The sequence below is a fragment of the Cucumis sativus genome, chromosome 1, assembly GCF_000004075.3.
Source record: "Cucumis sativus cultivar 9930 chromosome 1, Cucumber_9930_V3, whole genome shotgun sequence".
Classification (NCBI taxonomy): domain Eukaryota; kingdom Viridiplantae; phylum Streptophyta; class Magnoliopsida; order Cucurbitales; family Cucurbitaceae; genus Cucumis; species Cucumis sativus.
The window spans coordinates 23,426,042-23,447,903 of record NC_026655.2 but is presented as its reverse complement, the minus strand read 5'-3'; the positions used below and the strand labels follow the sequence as shown (position 1 = coordinate 23,447,903).

The following is a 21,862-nucleotide window of genomic DNA, read 5'->3' as shown; positions in this document are numbered from 1 at the left end:
ATTACATATAACATTTGCTAAGCCTTGAAAACATGATTTTGTTTGTGTTGTTGGACTATGAGAAAACATTTGTTTAAGGACATACATTGTTTAAAAAAATGCATTAATAAACTAATATTTACTCGTTGGACATTAACAAAATTTAATTAAGAATAATTTTTAACGATCAAAATTAATTAAAATTGTAAAGGCTATTCAATAGGAGTATTGATGCAACATTCGTTCAACAAGTCAATCATTGCTTCTTTCGATGCAACATTTGATAAACCTTGAATACATGACTTGATTTGTGTTGCTAGACTATGATAAAAAAAAACAGTTTAAGAACATGCAATCTTAAAACAAATGCATTAACAAAACTAACATGTAATCGTTAATGATAAAAGTTAATTAAAATTGTACATAACTCAATAGGAGCATTGATGGAATATTCGTTGTGCAAGTTATTCATAGCTTCATTTGGTGCAATATTTGATAAAACTTGAAAACATAATTTCATTTGTATCGTTGAAATATGAGAAAAAAATACTTTAAAAACAAACATATTAAAAAAAATGTTTCGACAAAACTAACATGTACTCGTTGTACATGAAGAAAAATACAATTTAAGAATAATTTTTAACTATCAAAATTAATTAAAATTATACATACTATTTAATAGAAACATTGATGCAAATGTCTTTCTGCAAGTTAGATTCATACGATGGAACATTTGATAAATCTTGAAAACATGATTTCATTTGTGTTGTTGGATTATGAAAATATAATAGTTTAAGGTCATGCAATTATTAAAAAAAAGTATCAACAAAACTAACATGTACTCGTTAGATATGAACAAAACATAATTAAAAATAATATTTAAAAATCAAAATTGTACATATTATTCAATAGGAGCTTTTATACAACTTTCGTACTACAAGTTTGCTACATACGATGAAATATTTGATAAACCTTGAAAACATGATTTCACTTGTGTTGTTGGATTATGATAATATAAAAGTTTTAAAAAATACAATTGTTAAAAAGAATGCATCAAAAAACTAACATGTACTTGTTATACATGAACAAAATATTATTTAAGAATAATTTTTAACAATCAAAATTAATTAAAACTGTTCATACTATTCAATAGGCATATTGATGCAACATTTGTTCTGCAAGTCAACCAAAACTTCATTCGATACAACATTTTCTAAACCTTGAAAACATGATTCAATTTGTGTTGTATTATGAGAAAAAAATAGTTTTAGAACATGCATTGTTAAAAAAACGCATCAACAAAACATGTATTGTTTAATTATCAAGATTAATTAAAATTGTACATAATCCTTATGCAAGTCAGATTCATACGAAGAAACATTTAATAAACTTTGAAAACATGATTTCATTTGTATTGTTGAACTATGAGAATATAATAGTTTGAGTACATGCAATTGTTAAAAAAAATACATCAACAAAACTAACATGTACTCGTTAGACATGAACAAAATATAATTACAAATAATTTTTAACAATAAAAATTAATTAAAACTGTACGTACTATTCAATAGGAGCGTTGATGCAACATTCGTTCTACAAGTCAACCACAACATCATTCGATGCAACATTAGATAAACCTTGAATATATGATTTTGTTTGTGTTCTTGGACTATGTGAAGAAAATAGTTTAAGAACATGCATTGTTAAAAAAATGTATTAACAAAATTACAATTAATCGTTAGATATGAACAAAATATAATTAAAAATAATTTTTAACGGTCAAAATTAATTAAAATTTAACATACTATTCAATATGAGCATTGATGCAACATTCGTTGAGCAAATCAATTACTACTTCATTCGATGCAACATTTGATAAATCTTGAAAACATGATTCCATTTGTGTTGTTGGACTATGATAAAAAAATAGTTTAAAAACATGTAAGGTTAAAAAAACTGTATCAACAAAACTAGCATGTACTCTGTTAACGATAAAAATTAATTAAAATTGTACATGCTATTCAATAGGAGCATTGATAGAATATTTGTTCTGCAAGTCATCCACAACTTCATTCGGTGCAACATTTACTAAAACTTGAAAACATGATTCCATTTGTGTTGTTTGACTATAAGAAAAAAAAAAACAGTTTAAGAACATGCATTTTTTAAAATAATATATCAACAAAAGTAACATGTATTTGTTTGACATCAAAATATAATTTAAGAATAATTCTTAACGATCAAAATTAATTAAAATTGTACATACTATTCAATAACATCATTGATACAACTTTCGTTATGCAAATTAGTTTCATAAGATGGAACATTTCATAAATCTTGAAAACATGATTTCATTTGTGTTGTTGGACTATTGGAATATAATAGTTTAAGAACATGCAATTCTTTAAAAAAATGCATCAACAAAACTAACATGTACTTGTTAGTCATGAACAAAATAAAACTTAAGAATAATTTTTTAACGATCAAAATTAATTAAAATTGTAGATATTATTCAATAGGCGCATTGATGTAACATTCGTTATGCAAGTTAATCAAAGCTTCATTCGATGCAAGATTTTAATTAAAATTGTAGATATTTTTAGTGTTGTTGTACTGTAAGAAAAAAAGTAGTTTAGGAACACACATTGTTAAAAAAATGGATCAACAAAAACATGTACTCGTTAACGATCAAAATTAATTAAAATTGTACATACTGTTCAATAGGAGCATTAATGTAACTTTCATTCTGCAAGTCAGATTCATTCGATGGAACATTTGATAAACCTTGAAAACATGATTTCATTTCTGTTGTTGGGCTATGAGAATATAATAGTTTAAGAACATGCAATTGTTAAAAAAATGCATCAACAAAACTAACATGTACTCGTTAGACAAGAACAAAATATAATTAAAAATAATTTTTAACAATCAAAATTAATTAAAACTGCACATATTATTCAATAGGAGGATTGATGCAATATTGGTTCTGCAAGTCAACCATAGACATTTGAAAACATTGAAAACATGATTTCATTTGTGTTGTTGGACTATGAGAAAAAAAAATAGTTTAAGAACATGCATTGTTAAAAAAATGCATCAACAAAACTAACATTTATTCGTTAGACATGAACAAAATGTAATTAAGAATAATTTTTAACGATCAAAATAATTAAAATTTTATATACTATTCAATAGGAGCATTGATGTAATATTCGTTTCGCAAGTCAACCATAGCTTTATTCGATACCACATATGATAAACCTTGAAAAAATATGATTTCATTTGTGTTGCTCAACTATGAGAAAAAAATAGTTTAAGGACATGCATTGTTAAAAAAAATGCATCAACAAAATTTAAATTTACTTGTTAGATATGATAATTAAGAATATATTTTAACGATCAAAATTAATTAAAATTGTATATACTATTCAATAGAAGAATTGATGCAACATTCTCTGCATGTCAACCACCACAGGTTCATTCGATGCAACATTTGATAAACTTGGAAAACATGATGTAGAGATTGCTACACATCAGCTAGTTTTTGTTGTTTTTGTTCTTGAAATAAGAAAGACATCACTTGCAAAACCAAAGCCCTGTACAAATTGCTCATTAAAAAAAGTCCCCAAACATTCATAGTTATTCACAAAGAAACAAAACCAACAACAACCCATGAAGCCAAAACCTCAAAAAGTGTAAAAGTTAACAAACTTATGTACCAAAATCGAAATAACCCTATTACCTAGCGAAGAAAGAGCAGTACCACCACCAAGAGAGACCCAGATGAAGTCGAGAGATTTGCGTCTGAGAGATTGAAGCGAGAAATAGAAGTTTGAACAGTAGAGAGACGACGAACAGAGAACAAAGAGACGATGTGTGATGAAAGCGACGACTATTTAGGGGAAGCGTAATGCGGGCAAACCCTAAAAAAAGAAATGAAAACTTTTTCGCTTTTAATATTATGCTTTTCTGCTTTTTTTTTCCCCTAGTTTCGATAGTGTGTGTTAATAAAAATGCTATGATTGGATTCTATTAAAAGGAAAATTTGTTGTAGTGTTTCTTGATGGAAAAAAAACATCAAAGTTTCATTTTCTTGCTAGTCAATACTATTAAGGAAGAGTTGTTGATGACATGTTTTGGCCATCAAGAAAATGAGTTTTCTTGATGGGCTTTAATTTAAGTTTCCTTGATTGGTAAAAAAATTCAAAGTCTCTTTTCTTGAAGGCCTAAACCATCAGGAAAGAGTTTTTGATGACATGTTTTGACCCTAGTTTTCTTGATAGTCAGACTTTCTTGATGTTTACCTACTTGATGGGCAAAGACCATCAAGGTAGACATTTATTAACGTGTTTTGCACATCAAAAAAGGCCAAATTTGTAGTAGTGACGTCTACCATGGATAATTTTATCTTAATGTTTGAACTTATTGGACATTCTAAAGTTAACAAGAATAAGCATTGAACTTACCAAGAGACATCTAAACAATCTTAAACTCTGCTGAAAATTTCTTTAAAATCTTTTCAATTTTCAACATTTCATCCAAAACATTATGGGTAACATTAATTTTATGACAAAACAAAATGGGTATTCAAGAACTCTAAGAGAACTCACTATGTTTACCTAAAACCTTATCGAAAGCTTGTTGAAATTGCTTTGATATAGCACATTAACAACTTCCTAAACTCAAATCCTACCGGCTATTCAATATTCAATAAAGGTTAGAAGTTTACCCAAGTTGTGCAAAAACGCCTAATTTTAAACTTTTTACACTACTACAAAACTGACAATACTTGACGCCTGCAGTTTTGATATTCTTGACCTCAATGCCTAAGTCCTAGAAGATAAATTTTGAAAGAATAAGTCTAAAAAATTTAGTGGGTTTTATGAAATCATTTTCGCAATACTTTTTCATATACATAATTTTGGAAAGCGATTCAATATAACAAAAAAAAAAAAAAAAACATATCAAAATCATATAAATATATCGTTTCACATAATATCATTTCACAATACATCTTTTCGCATAAATAAATCAAATCATTTCATTTCGTATAAACTTTTCTTTATGCTTAACAGACATATTTATAACATAACAATTTCACATAAACCCACATTAGTTAACCATCATTCATTTCTCCAAGGATTACGAATCTTTTTCTAGGCTTGGTTTCATTATCTCACGCTTGACTACTGTATCAACAACATCCAAGAACATACAGATTTATCCTTGTTGCTCTGGCCGCTAAGCTTTATACATTCATTTCAACGCATAAATCAACTACTTATCAACATGTTAGTTCGTACACCCGATTTGATTTTTTGTGCTTCCGTTGGTTAAAGATGCTTTACTTAGTAGATCTTGGAATGGCCCTAGTTGAAATTAAAGCCAGTGCCCATGATTAGGGCTGATTCCATGCTAATTTGTTTCTATGCAGTGTTTTCTTTTTTCTTTTCTTTTTTTTACCGAACCCAAGATAGGAAAAGTTATGTTGAGGATTGATGCAAGCTCATCTACCTTTCCAAGATGCAAAAAGAAGAATAAAGCTGCTGGATTTGTTTTGCCTTCTTTCCATGTAAAATTTTTCCACCTATCATGATCAAGATTAATCTAATAATTCACACTTTTCCATTCAAGGTGATTTTACACAATTAGAAGGGTACGTGTGGTTGGAATTCACAACCTATATTGTACTTGAATTATAAGCTTTTGTGTCGATCCATATTTATCATATAGGTTAGGATAAACTTAAATAACTAATTTTTCTCAAAATAAATATTTTTCTTTCATTCTTCTAAAGTTACATTGTTTACTTTTCTCTCTAAAACATTTTTATCTATATCTCTAAATTTTATTTACTTGTCATTACACATTTTTTCACCTCAAAATTTCTTTCTATCACTCTAATTATAAAATGACATAAAAGTAACAATCAGAAGTCAATTCAATGACTAACTACTCGAAAAAAGTAAAATGGTCACAACCTACCCTGCAGACCTACTTGCTTGTTTCAAAGGACGCGGTGTGACTCGAGCATCCTTGATGCGGTCTAACGCCAAAGACACTTGTCTTAACTTTCTTAACTTAGTTGGTTGAACTGCTAAAACACTTAACTTCATATAAACACTTAGGCGAAAAAGAACTTAAAGCTGAATAGATGAACAAACTTTAAACTTTTTTACTACCCACAAGCCGTTTAGTACAAGAACATAAAGATACAACACTTAACCAAAAATTAACAACTTAAACTAAAACACCTGTCAGCTTCTCATCTAGCAAGCCCAAACTTCCTCTCCTTTCTGGCCTCAACGCCTAAGTCCTGAAAGATAGAATTTTTAAAACGTAAGTCTAAAAAATTTAGTGAGGTCTTATAAAATCTTTTTCGCAATACCTTTTCATAAACATCATTTTGCATAACAATAATTAAAAAATATTGTAATGTGTATTCTCATCATTAGTATAATTAATGAATAAACTTTGTAAATATTTTAGTTTACTATGGAGTTTTCGACTACGTTTGATGGTCTTGATCGTAACTCACAATAATCATCAATCGGGTGTAAGAAATGAGATTAATAGTATACACGATTTACCACTTGCAAGAAAGGACAATAAATATATTCTTCAAGAATGGACAGAAAACTTCAATTTCTTCTTAGATCGATGGCAGCTGACAAATCCATATTTTGTCATATTTCTTCCTAATTAGTAATGTAGATAATAATTATGTAAGTCAATAATACTATACAACTATAATCAATGTTAAAAGATAATATCAATATACTAATATTATAATATATAAAGTATAAAATAAGTGCTAGAATTTTTTACACTTTTTCTTCACACTTTTAATTAGCCTTTGTATGTAGGTGGATTCTTATCCACACTTTTAATTAGCCTTTGTATGTAGGTGGATTCTTATCCACCATTAATCTTTTACTATTTGTTAAAATAAATTTAGGATTTAGGATTTAAAAAAAAAAAATAGAGAATAAGGAGTCATGACCTATCTGATTTAATCGTATCTGATTTGATCGTATCTTCTTTTTAAAAAAATCTTATCGGATTAAGGGGTCCTGTTTTATCTGATTCAATCTTATCTTTCAATTTTTTGTTTCTTTAGTGTTTCAAATTCAAAGTTTATAAATAGACTTTCAAGTTGTAATGCAATAATTGGTATTAGAGTCATACAATAAAAGTTCAATATTACTTCAATTCATTTTTAAATTTGATTTCGGGGGAAGAGTTTGATAATTTGATTATCTAATTTCAATAACTGTACGGAGAAATTTGAAGATAAATTCAAGTTCAATCATAAAAAAAATCTGCAAAGGACATTTTCTTTAACACTGTAACGATGGCAATCCAAAAGGGTTTCGCAACCAGTGGAGGAAAGTTCCTCTTGTAACCTTATCCAAAAAGCATTAGAAAATCAATATCCATACATTTTTCTATATTTACATTTTGAAAAAACGTTCTTATACACACGTAATTATTATCTCTAAAGTCGCTTGGATCACATCTAGACAAATCGAAGCCGGACGAAGGGCAATGACACGAAATGCACGACGCGGTGGAAAAATATGGGTACGTATATTTCCAGACAAACCCGTTACACTAAGACCCACAGAAACACGTATGGGTTCAGGGAAAGGATCCCCCGAATATTGGGTAGCTGTTGTTAAACCAGGTAGAATACTTTATGAAATGAGTGGAGTAGCCGAAAATATAGCCAGAAAAGCTATTTCAATAGCAAAATTAAAATTTATATGCTAAAAGTTCTGTCATAGCAGTGTAACTGATAATCAACTAAGGTAAGAAGTAATTAAAATTTTTGAAACACATGGAAGAAAGAGTATGATTGCAAATTATTTCTAATGGAATTGCTAATTCTTAAAAACAATGAAATTTCATAAAGTTGCTATTAGCAACAATTTCCTTTATATATATTCAAGCTCTAATGTTATAATACTTTGAGCCTTATCCCCTTGCCTTTTCTGACACTACCATTTTGAAGTAGCAATTTCACGTGCTGTGTTTTTTCTTTGCGCATTTATTATATGGACAACCAAATGAATGAATATAAGGGCCACTTAGCTTTGACAAACAAGATTCGATTCGAGTCGAATGAGATAGATATTTCGAGAAATGAACCTTAACCATTCACTTCAAAAGATATATATTTTGCTTCTTTTTCGAAGATGTATTATTATTATTTTTTCTATTAATGTTTCTTTTTAAAAGAGATATTAGTAAATAATATATTGGGCTGATTTTCATTCTGTTTAGTTTTTAATTGATTAAATTTTTTGTGAAGATTGTTTCGTGATGAAGTCCAAAAATATTTCTAGGGTTATAGTGCAAAGTTCAAACTCCAAACCATTTGGATGGATGTTTTTGCTCTTACATTTTGGATTTTAGTTCTAATTCACTCTCTAAATTTTAAAATATTTTTTATTTTCTAAATTTTAAAATATTTTTTATTTTTAGTAGGTTGAGATTTATGTTTCTATTTAATTCTTAAGTTTTATAGGATTACAATTTTATTTTTAGATAATTTGAATTTTATTGTAACCGGTGTCTATATTTTAATATTTACACTTTTAACTTTAATATTTCCTTAAATTACTTATTTTTTTTAGTATTTAAGGTATGTTAATTAATTTTTAAAAGATTAAAACAACTATAAATTAAAAATATGTTTATCGGTTTTTATTTGTCATTATTAAAACTAAATTTAAGATTTGACAGTTATTTCAACTTTTGTTAATTTCCTTCAAATAAATTGTTTCAACTTTTCAATACTCACTAATTGACAGGAAAAAAATAAAATTGAAATGGAAATAACGTAAACTATTAATTATGTGTGAAAAGATAAGAGAAGAAAATAAAAAAAACAATCAAATGATAACATATCGTATAAAAGAATATAAGATAATGGAATGGAAATTAAAAAGTAATCATAAGGCTATTAGATCACGAAATAATCTTCCAACGACCATTTTTTAGGGATCTTCATCGAGAACCTTTGGTTATTGATTTTTTGTAATCACATTCTAGTAATTAGTCAGCTAACTTTCAATGACTTTTTTCGATGACCGCCATTTACCAACTTTTGATAACCATTTTTCAGTGATAACCTCCCACAACCATTTCTTAACAATTGTTGTTGAACAACTGCCAACCACATCTTCGTGATCTCCGACGACCAACTTCTAGTGAACGTTTCTCTGACAACTATTGTTGTGAACCTTTGTTGACTGCTTTCACTTTAATACAAGCAACCGAATATGAAAAACTATAGCAAGTAGCGAAATCAAGAAAATAATATAAGTTAAAATATAACACAAGTTTAAAATATCTGCAAATATTGACCAATAATTTTTTAAGCCATTTTAGAATTCCAAGTTTAATTAGCCTTCAATATATGTGTTCCCGCCACTTATAGCAGTTACCAATGATAGCAATTGATAATAAATTTCTTGAACTGAAAGTTGTCAATTTGTGAAACTCATAAATATTAAATTTCTCAAATTAAAAGCTATCAATGATTGCAACTGATAACACATTTCTCAAATTGAAAATTATGAATGAGATTAACTATCAATGATAGCAACCAATAGAAAATTTTAAATTAAAAGTTATCAATGATAGCAGCACCACTGATAGACGCTATTAGTTAGTGATAGCAATTAATAACATTCTTCTCGAATCGGAAGTTATCACTAATAATAACTACCAATGATATTTAGTAATAACAACTATTAATGATAACAATTGTTATCTAGTATGAGTTTTTGAGCAAAACTCAGTGTTTCGATCTTTTTACCAATTTTTATATTCCATATAAAATTATTTTAGGAAAATTTTTAAAAATACCAAAATTTACAAAATATTTACCATCTATAGTAAATTGAAGACTGACAAACACAATTAGTTAAATAGCTTTTTTATACATATTATATAATAACGATAAAATTAAGGAGCGGACCTATACAAAATCCATCGGTGTCACCAATCATACGTAAATATCTTCTTGCAACATTGGTGTAAGACCGTGGGCTCCTTTAATAATTGTTTTTTTTTTCTTTTTTTCTTTCTTTATTTTTAAAATATCTAATAATTGCTTTTAAATTAAATTATTGAAAAAAATTTTTTGTAGACTGATATCACACGTAAATAAAAAAAACAATAATATTTAAAACTTTTAAAGTTCACTCTTTTTAAAATACTATAAGACATAACAAATAAATATATAGACATAACAAAGTATTGCTATATAAATACACTTGAGAATAAATCTAAATGAAAAGTTTAAGATATATGTGATGCTCATCACTATCACTATTGTTATTGTTGTCATGTCATCAAAGATAAAAATGGTGTTAAATTTGAAAACATGAAAGAATACATAAATAATTTGATTCCAAAGAGCTAAATGAAAAGGATTTTTCTAATTTCTATCGATGGTCTCTCCAAGGAAAGGGGATTAAACAAAAACGGATTTTTCTACCCATTCAAAATTTATGTTTAAAAATAACTCAAATCTATATAACAAAATAAAATAAATTTTAGATGATAAATTGATACTATAAAAATTTTAGATGACATTCAAAGTTGTCTTCCATAGAAGGATTGTTGATATCTTTTTCAACATAAAAAAAATGAAATGTAGAAATATGGATGATATGCCTAATCAATACAAAAAAATATATATATATATATATATATTTGACAATCAAAATGAAAATAAGGAAAATTTGAAAAGTAGACTATATATTTTTCCTATTTTAGGATGATTTTGATGTAAATTTACATGTTTCAAATGGAGAAGATAGTTATGGAGAGAAGGGATGTTTTACTGAAAAGATACATTTCCATTGATTCATTGTAATGATGTGGTAAAATCAGAAAAGACGTAGTCAAACATCATCCTAACAATAATATAACAATGACGAAGGGTGAGAGATAGAGGTTAAATAGGCATTTTCTTAAAATGCAATGGCAATATGTAAAGTGAAAAATTAGAGTATACCTTTTTAAATTATGATAGAGATAGAGATATTACTTCATTAGCGAGAGAGATGGAGATAGATATTATTTCCCCCAATAATTTGCAATTTAACATTATTTAAGTAATAATGAGTTTGAAATCTCCACACAAATTAAAACCACACCATAACCATAAGTAGTGGAAATTTGAATCACAAAAACCTCAAATAAAATCGCCATGAAGAAGTCTTCTCCATCAATCCATCTTTCTCTAATTGCTTTCATTGTTATATGTTCATCATTTTCATTATTCAATGCAGCTTCTTCTGACAAACATGAAGAGTTTCTTCAATGTCTACTTCATCACTCTCCACATAGTTCATCTATTGCCAAACTTATTTACACTCAAAACAACTCTTCCTATTCCTCAGTCCTAAACTTGTCCATTAGAAACCACAGATTCTCAACTCCCAACACCCCAAAACCAATCCTCATCATAACCCCATCAAATATTTCCCACATTCAAGCAGCTGTCATTTGCTCCAAGTCTCAAGGCCTTCAAATCCGAATCCGAAGCGGTGGTCACGACTTCGAGGGTCTTTCTTACGTTGCCTACCTCCCATTCATCGTTGTTGATCTTATTAATCTAAGGTCTATCACGGTCGACGTCAAAAGAAGAACCGCATGGGTTCAGTCAGCGGCTACTCTAGGAGAACTTTACTACAGAATTGCTGAAAAAAGTCCAACCTTGACCTTTCCGGGAGGGGCTTGTCCGACTGTTTGTTTTGGTGGGTACCTTAGTGGTGGGGGATATGGCCTGTTACTGAGGAAATATGGTTTGGCAGCCGATAATGTAATAGACGCTTATTTGGTTGATGCAAATGGGGAGTTTCATGATAGGGAATCGATGGGAGAGGATTTGTTTTGGGCAATTAGAGGCGGCGGAGGAGGGAGCTTTGGAATTGTGGTGGCGTGGAAGGTCAAGCTGGTTCCGGTTCCGGCGACGGTGACGTTTTGCTCAAGTAGCAGAACTTTCGAAGAAGATGCAATCAATCTAATCCATCAGTGGCAATATGTGGGTTACAAATTGGAAAAAAATATAGCACATGGAGTCCTTACCATTGGTATTTCTCTTTCAACGTATTTTTTTAATATTATTTATACAATTATTTTTTTCTTTGGAATAATTTGTTTCTTTTTTCATCATTTAATTTTTTCACTGAAGATCACACTACACCAGATTAAAGATTGAAAACAATAAAAAAGAAATAGGCTTTTGGAAAAAATACCTTGTCTTAATTTTTTCATGTTTTAAACTTTTTTTTTCACTCACACTTCGTCTTATTTCTCTTTCCATTTTCGTTCTTCTTCATTCACATCCCTCCTCTCTCCTCCATCCTTGGTTCTTCTTCTTTTCTCTCACCCTACTTTCTCTCCTCGTTCTTTAGATTCATTTCCAAGAACAAAAATGGAGGAGAGAGAATAGACTGTGAGACAAGGACGACGAAGATGGGGGAGAGAGAAAAATAAAAATAGTTTTTTTTTTTTGCCATCTCCTGCTACCATCTAAGAGTTAGTCTAATTGTTTTTTAAAATTCTTGTCAGGGGATTATTATCCACCTCTTAGAAACTCAGGCTAATGAAGGGGTTTTCTCAAAAACAGACAAAAATAAAATAAAATAAAATAAACAAAATATTTACTTAAAGAAATTAGAAATTCATTGAACATGATCTTTTTATTGATTTTTCTATGAAGATAATGAAAGAGTGAGTTTTACTCTTTTTTCTTTCTTTATTTCTTTTAACAGACAACATATTAGAGAAAAATGGGTCCAATATATTGCAACTTTAGATTCATTCTTATGTATTTGTGTGATAAATTGAAACTTCAGCCCTACGAGAAAAAAGTTTAAAGTTTAAAAAATAAAGTTTGGACAATATAATTGGTGATTCCAATTTCTTCTTTCTTTTTTTTTTTTTTTTTTTTTTGTCATGGATTATAAGGAAGGTAGTCTACAGAATTAAACTTTAATTTTATTCTTTTCAATTAAAGCAATAAACTTATAGAAGTGGCAACATTATTACAATTTAATTTTGTTCACATTTTCTTTTAATTTCCTTATGAATTTGAGCTAGGCATGGTTCCTCCTTCTTTCATTAGGATTGTTATTTATTTTAAGACCTTTAATTTCTTTGCTTTTATTCTAGACATGAAAGATTTTATTTGAACAAATAACATGCCAGGTTTGAAGATCGAATAATCTTCGACCTCTAAAAAAATCAAGTCAATTATTGTTAAAGAAAAGAAAGTGAATTTTGACTAGTTGTTTGAGATTTTGAATGTGGATTTATACGTGTAGAACAATAGGATTTTGAGAGAGTTTACTGGGTAATTGTTGATATATATGATATATATATATATAGGTGGACAGATGACAAGTGAAGTAGATGGGAAAGTAAAGCCAGTAGCTATATTCTACACTTCATTTCTTGGGAAGGCAAATAAGGCAGTGAAAATCCTAAAAGAAAAATTTCCTCAATTGGGTTTAAAAAAGGAAGAGTGCAAAGAAGCAAGTTGGGTTGAATCAGTTGTTATTGCTGCCAATGATTTTACGGTTGGAGAGCCCGTTGAAGCCTTGCTCAATAGATCAGCATTGATTCCACCTATCACTAGCAAAAAAGTAAAAATAAAATCTGATTATGTAAAGGAACCCATGCCCAAAGTTGCAATTGAAGGCATATGGAATAGAGTAAATAACTCTCAAGACATAGGAGGAATAAACGTTCTATTTGTTCCTTATGGAGGGAGAATGAGTGAGATTTCTGAGTCCGAAATTTCTTTCTCACATAGAGCTGGAAACTTGTTCAAAATTGCATACCTTACTGGATGGGAAGACCCAAGTATGGATGTAGAGACAAGACATCTAAATTGGATACGAGAAATTTACAGTTACATGGCTCCTTTTGTTTCCAAATCACCTAGAAGTGCATACGTCAATTACAGAGATCTTGATATTGGATCCAACTCTGACAAGTACGGAAACATCGTCACAAACCATGACCAAGCTAGCAGTTGGGGTTTGAAATACTATGGTAACAATTTTAATAGGTTGGTACAAATTAAAACCAAGGTGGATCCCTATAATTTCTTTAGGCATGAGCAAAGCATTCCAATCGCTCTTTCTCAAGAAGATAATTTAGTAAAATTAGTTTAGTAGTTTGATATTTCGTTTATGTGATTGTAACTGAATTATGCCCCAACCTATTATTATAGTGTGTGCAGAATAAGGGGTCGCTTGTGTCCTTTATGCATCAAAATATCTTTTTTTTTCTTTTTTCATGGGTTAAGTTAACCCTATAATCAATCAGATTTGAGAAATAATTCTAAATGTTCCTAGACTAGTTGACCAACAAAAAAAAAAAAAGATGATGTCGCACCTAATTAAATAATGAGATTTTGTTGATGTTGAATTTTATAATAAGTTGGCAAAAAAAATTATATTATTTATGTGTTTCATGTATCATTTTCTTTCTCTATTCTGCGACGTCTTGATCTTCCTCCTGCTCATCCTGTTGCCACCGTAATGGTATAGTTTGCATTTTCCAAGCATTTTCCTCCTTTACCATTTTTGTTACTAAAATTGGAGATTAATTTTTTTATTTATTTTATTCATAAAGATATACATTTGGCTTTCGAGATTTGGAGATTCTCAATCGATTAATATCTATTAATAAATATATGCTGAATATTTATTAATAAAGTGATGTGGTTGGCTTTGAACATTTTGTGGTTGTATTAATATTTATTAATAAATATATAGTTAATATTTATTAATAAACTTCTGGGTGTGATCTAAAAATATAAGTCCATGTGATATTGTTCTGGTTGAAGACAGAAGTGTGGACAAATGTGCAACAAAAACATGTGTTGAGAAAGTTTCATAATCGTTTTATGCTGTGTGTGGTGATCCAAACTTTTTTGTTCTTTATAGTCTTCTTCCTGCATAGAAGAATGCAACTCTTGCAAAAACTGGGATTTTCGTAGTAGGCGGCATCCCCTCTTAGTTTTGAGTAGGTGGAACCATTCTCTTTTTATTTCTTCTCCACATTCTTACCGGGTGATCCAGGAATTTGCCTATGATTTTGTCAACTGATATTTCGATATACACTTGATTGTTTGTGGCATTGTGAGTCACTTGTTTGAGAAGATATGTGCAAGAGTTTGGGGAGCCTAACATTGAAGATTATTCTAAAGAGTCTTTCACAGGTCGAGCCGACACATTGAGACTTAAGGGTAAGTCATGAAGCATATAATCTAGGGAGAGTCTAGATCGAATTCCTTCGTTCACACATCAAGTGGGTTTAGGGAGAGCCTAATTAAACATTTATTTTGTAAAAGTCATATGATTCAAGATAGTTAATTCTTGATAAATTATGTACTTGTGATCCTCTTCAATCTCTTTATAGATGATCTTTTTCAATTGGGCTAAAGGTCCCCCTACATGTAGATGTGTCATCGAATTGGGTTACCTAACGTGTTCTCTATTCAGTCTTTTTCTACTGTTACCCATGTTGTTACTCATACTATTACTTCAGTTATTAACTTGAGCGTTATGATCTTAAGCAATCAATGTAATTAATCGTGACTTATTTTTCTCAATTTTTCTACCATGTTATTGCACACTTCCCTTCTCTCAAAACAAACAACTAAACAAAATTCTGAATTTCACTCCCATATCTTGTTCTTTCCCATCATTCTTTCGTTTTTTTACTCTCTTGTTTTCACTCTAACCCAGCGTCTTTGAATCAACCAATTAAATTCAAACTAATCAAATACTATTTAAATGAAACAGACTTCAATTGATTGACAAAGGTTAGTTAATGTTATATATGTTTCTGCTAATAATTAATTGAAACAAACTTACACAATCAATAGCATAGTGTAGTATTTAGTAAAGGATGAATAGTCTTGCTCAATCCATTTACAATGGTGAGGAAGCCCAACCTTAGCCAATTCTGAATTTTATGGCAGGGGTGTTTTTTCGTGATCATTTTTAGCCAAATCTGAAACTAAATGTATGATATATCACTCCGAACTCAAGGGGGATGTTGGGATGAGGAGGACAATGGTCGACATTTTTCATATGAAGAAGAAGATACCTTTGTTGATGAGGGAGATGACAAAGGGAAGAAGCAAACAGAAGCGAGAAAGAAAAAAGAAAAGGAGGGAGAACGTCGAATTAGAAAGCCCATATACAAAAGTTAAATAATATAAAGTCACTAGCTCACTCATTTAAAAATGCCTAATAAACGGAACACATCACTAGTAATTGCCACAACATCTCTGTATTACGTAAACTAACGATCAAATAAGTTTAGTCTGACCAAATAGATGTTAAGTTTAAATATCTGGGATCAAGAGTGTAATATAACTTTTTCTTTTATTCCTTCATTCTCATGGTTAGAAATCATTTTGAAACGGTTAAAATTCACTTCTTTTCTCATATTTTAAATGACTTTAATATTTGAAAATTCTATTTAATACAAAGGGAACTTTTCATGAATATAACAAAATACCATAATAATTATGGCTTGTGTAACAAAATCAAAAATATCATGAAGTCAGTCATTTATTTAAATATTCCAATTTTATCCTTGCGGTTTTTGAATTTCCAATTTCTTCATTCTTCCTTTCCATCTTCTTTCTTATCTTCTTCTTCTACAATTTTTCTTTTCTTTTTCATCTTATTTCTTCTATTCTTGTGCAATTTTTCTTTTATATATTTTTTTGAAATTATGATATTTGTTTTTAATTAATTATAAATATAAATTAAAGATCTAGAGAATCATTGCTGACATGTTCAGTTATTGACAATGAACGCTCATAAACATATCTTGAGTTATTAATAGAAAACGAACAACCTGAGCTCACCGTAGTGATAGATGAGAAGCCAATATAAGGAAAAACTTTATCATAACCATTTTTTTAACTTCACAAATGTGTCTCCAATAACAACATTAATTGAATCTAAGACTATTTTAGTGTGCTTATTAAACACCCAAAAACACTCTACTATTCGTAGAATATCCAAGAAAGATACATTCATCTGATTTAGAGTCCCACTTTTGCTTGAACTCTCTGCCATTTAGAATATGAAACAGATCACTATAGAAAACATTAAAATACTTAACATTCAGCTTATGTCCTTTTCAGAATTGATAAATTGTATATAAGGTACCTGGATGAAGAAAAATATGATTATGGATGAGACAGGCAGTATTCAAGGCCTTGACCCAAAAGCACGAAGAGAGAGACTTAGCATGCAACATAACACAAGAGCCATTTCTTGCAACATTTGATTCTTTTTTTCAACAACTCCATATTTCTGAGGAGTGAAAGAAGCTAAGAATTCACGGAAGATTCCTTCATTCTAATAGAACTAATCGAATGTAGAATTCTCAAACTCTCTTCCATGATCACTTCCAATATGTCTTATACCATTGTCTTGTTCTTTCTGAAGTTGAAGCACAAAGGTTGAAATACTTTAAACGTATATGATTTTTCTTTAATAAATTTCATCCAAATGTATCTTGCAAAATCATCTACAACCACAAAGGCATACTTCTTTCCCCCCAGAATTTCAACTTGCATGTGACTCATGAGACTTTCAACTTTCCAAATTTGCAAATATGTACTTTTGTAACACTTGATATAAAATCGATTTGGTATTTTAATAATTTTTTATTGATTTTACATTAACATTTTTTAGAGTTTGATTGAATTTAAATCGAATCTGATTTCAATAGCGAAAAAAAATTAAATAATAATATATAAAAGGTTTTTCTGATGCATAAAACATGTCGGACATGCATGCCTATTACCCACACTTTGATCACACCGGACAATGCTTCTCCGACGTCGATCGCCGGTCGACGTAGACCCCATCGGGCAAAAGCTTTGGCCTACCATGACGCAACATTGTCAACGCTCTTCCCGACATGACATTTTGCATTGGGATAGACACATCTGATATGTTTTGTAAATTTTGCTGATGCATATGTGCGTCCGGCGAAGCACTACTTCTTGTAGTGGATCCATATATAAGAGTTCAAGAACACGACTTGTAGTACATTGCCCCCAAAGACTTGTGTGATGCTTTTACTTGTTTTCCAATAGGACATTTTACACATAAATTTTCTGAAGCATTCTTCAATAAAGGTATTCTTAAATCTGCTTCTGCCCCAATAGTCTTGCAAATGGTTGAGATACTTATGGTCCAAGACGTTTATGCCACAAATCTGCTTCATTAGACTTCGACAAATTACACATAATTCTTTAGATAATTGTCCCAATGATAACAACTATCTCATAATCATGTGCTCATCATTACAATACTTTTGTCTTGATTCAGAACTTTATATGTGTCTTTAGTGAAAGTGATAGTGAATCCTTGATCACACAGTTGGCTAACACTAATCAAATTTGCTGATAAACCCTTAACAAGCTTGACATTATAAACAAGAACAGGTAATCCAGATTTACTTATGTTTCCTTTCCCTATATAACTTTTCCTTTTACTCCATCACCAAAAGTCACATGACCCACGTTGCATTCCTTAAATTCAGTTAAAAACAAGAAGTTTCCAGTCATATGTCTACAGCATCTACTGTCAAAATACCAATCATCTGAACTAATATATGTATAAATAGATATAAATGCCACATTACGTAGGTTGTGTTTTATTTCGTTCTTCACTCTCTACTCAATTTTTGCAGAGAGACGTGGCTAATTTATTAAGGTTTTTCTGCTACTTTTATTGTTTAATCTTCTACGACTAAAACAACTATATCCATGTAGCTTGTAACAAATTGGTCGAATATTACCAACTTTTCCACATAAATGACATGTCCACCTACTTGGAGAGCTTGGGCACACCCTGTGATGGTTGCTTTTGACATAACAATGCCTCAGAGTGTTCTACACTCTCATTCTTGCTATAAGATACTCTAACAAATAGTGTTGATGACCCTCCAGTACATAAACATTTTCCTAAAAACCAAGGCATTTTTTATCTTTCTTAATCTCACTAAAAAGATTATCCAAACTTTGAGTTCTTGAGGTAAGTGACTTTACCGATTTAGACAAGGAGTATTCAAATTCACTCTGAACATCTCTCAGATCCATTTTAAAAGTCGAGATCATCATCATAAGTTGGTGGTTATCTTTCATAAGTGCTTGTATTCTCTCCTTTTGAAGTTTCAAAGCTTCCTTATCTTCTTTCCATTTTAACAAAAGTCCTCACTATGGTCAGCTTTTCTATCATATTCGTTAATTAATTTTAGATAAGATACACTCTTAGAAACTTCTGGTTCCTTTTAAGTTGTACAACTTATAAGAGCCCTGTCTTATTCTTCTCTATCACTATCAAATGATGATTCCTCATCTGATAGAGTAATTGTGAAGCTCTTCTTTTTCCTCTTTTTAAAGGCAAGACATTCAGCTTGATAATGCCCAAAACCTTCACACATTCGTGACATCTGAAACTTCTATCACTTCTGTAAGATGTCAAATTTCTATCACTTTTGTCAATATCTTTATGCTTATGAGCCACATACTAACTAGAAGAGCTTGATCTTGAGTTACTTGAAATACTTAACTCTCTGTTATACTTAGTTCCGTAATTATCGGATCTTTTATGAAATGGGCTTCTAATTAAGTTCTGAAACCTACTTTGTTAGTAAGGTTACAGACTCGACTAAATTTTCATCGTGAGTACGCTCTTTGCTCAATTGATGAGTGTCCTCATTTACAACTTGGAGAGCAATTCCACTTTTCTTCTTAGGTTCTCCATCTTCGAGTTTTAGCTCAAAAGTTCTTAGGGACCCAAACAACTCATCTAATTTCGAACAAGCTTAGTATCTGAGATATTTTCTCATAGAGAAAATGATTCATTTCCTAAATCAAGAACTCAAACATTAAACTCAGATATGGATTCATCTTCAGCCATCTTGAGAGCTTCAAATTTTGACCATGATCATCTGAAACCGTGACATTTTTACTTGAAAGGTACCTTCATAAGCCACCTTCATAATACTCCAAGTCTCCTTTACAGATGTACAAGTATTGATCAATTTGAACACGTTTAATTTTGATCTACTCCATTAAAAATTGGATTCAAAGCACAAGAATTTCCAAAAGAACATGTTTCATCTTCTACACTGGACCAGGAGATTTCTGGCTTTTGATAGACTTTACTAGTAGTATCTGTAACAATAGGAGTGTTCCCACCTATAACAACAAACTTCCAAGATTTGCTATCTATTGATTTCAAAAAAGCAATCATTCTAGCTTTTCAATAGGCATAGTTAGATCCACCCAGAATAGGAGGTTGTGTAGTAAAGCTTCCTTCATGCATAGGTTCTATAAGACACACCAATTACGTAACCCGTTTTGATACCAAATGAGATCAAATGAAACAATCAACACTCACATGCTTCAAGCACACACCTTTAGTTAATAACTGAAGAAACAACTTAAAAGAACAATATTGTAATGGGTCCCTAAGACATAACAAATGAATAAGTTAGACATAACAAATTAAACACCAGATATTATTAATCGAGTTCGATGACACAATATCTACATCTGGAGGGTTCTTGACCCATGATAAGAGATTTCATGTTGCCTTGTGATATAATTCATGATTACGGACCTTATGACTATTAGTAAAAAAATCACAACACATTTTCAAACTTCTGTACTTAGTGACACTTTCTTATTGACAAATGAAACAACTAACAACTAATGTTCGTCATAGATATCACAAAGGAAGACTTCCCCATTAATCAGTGATCACTTTAAGCAATTAATTGAGCTGGACTTGATCTTCACAATCTCGAATCTCATCTCTGATTCTTGACTAGAAAAACTTTTTTTTAACACACTTGACTCGTACACGCACTCTTTCAGCTTTATCTTTCAATTACAATCTGCTCAATGACATATACCCTTACTTTTTTTTGCACACCCCAAAACACACACGAAAAAGATAAACATACTATAGAGAACCAACCAACCCACAAAGTTAGGAACCAATCTCAACAACTAGAAAACTCATAACAACACGGCCAAACCAATAATATTTTCCCGAAACAAAATAATGAATAAACAACAGGAAGTGAGACCACCAACACAACATATTTATTGTTCATATAATATAAAATTTGACTATATTTTGTACTTATATTTCAATTCATTTTATATTTAAAAATGCATGTAAATTAATTTGTCATACAAAAGAGTGCTATGATAAATGTTAATTCTCAATAAATGTTAGTTCTTGATTGTATTGAAAGTCTCATCAAACAACCAATAATTATGACACATTCTTCATGAGTCATCTATTCACTTACTTTGTGGTGGTTTGGATCGATGACTGAAAAAAAGAGTTCGAACAAGTGATGATGACATTTTTTTAGAAACTTTTACAAAAATAGCAAAAAAATTTATGATAATAGAGTATATGTTACAACATTTTCTAAATTTGCAAAAAGTATCAAATTTAAAAGTGATTACTCTCTAATAACTCTATGATTACCATCTGATAGCCTTATGATTACCGTCTAGTATTACTAATTTTGTCATATTTACAATATGTAAATAATTGGTGTCATTAACTGGTTTTTTAAAATGTTTTTGTCCTTTGATGCAATTTTTTTTCGTTTTTTTATAATCATGTGTAAACCTATTTTTGTAGTAGTGTCACAACCTATAATAACCAAAACTGCAATAATAAAACTTATAAATAATCAACTTATCACTTTAATCGCCATCTGATTAACAGTTTACTGTATATTGATTAGGTTTTTAACCACGTTACAATAAGTTTGAAAA

General features: G+C 30.1%; 1 protein-coding gene across 1 annotated transcript; it reads left to right on the top strand.

Annotated features, from left to right (window-relative positions):
* The first annotated feature begins 11,119 nt into the window (after positions 1-11,119).
* LOC101218120 (berberine bridge enzyme-like 28) lies at positions 11,120-14,361 on the top strand. Its single transcript, XM_004135691.3, has 2 exons — positions 11,120-12,092; positions 13,393-14,361. The coding sequence occupies exons 1-2, from the start codon at positions 11,207-11,209 to the stop codon at positions 14,181-14,183; spliced, it is 1,677 nt and encodes a 558-aa protein (XP_004135739.1). The 5' UTR covers positions 11,120-11,206; the 3' UTR covers positions 14,184-14,361.
* The last annotated feature ends 7,501 nt before the right edge of the window (positions 14,362-21,862 follow it).

Bases quoted from the DNA above. Each gene is read 5' to 3' on its own strand.
- LOC101218120 (XM_004135691.3), top strand. From the start codon at position 11,207: ATGAAGAAGTCTTCTCCATCAATCCATCTTTCTCTAATTGCTTTCATT. The intron at 12,093-13,392 runs GTATTTCTCTTT...ATATATATATAG, and splicing joins ACATGGAGTCCTTACCATTG to GTGGACAGATGACAAGTGAA.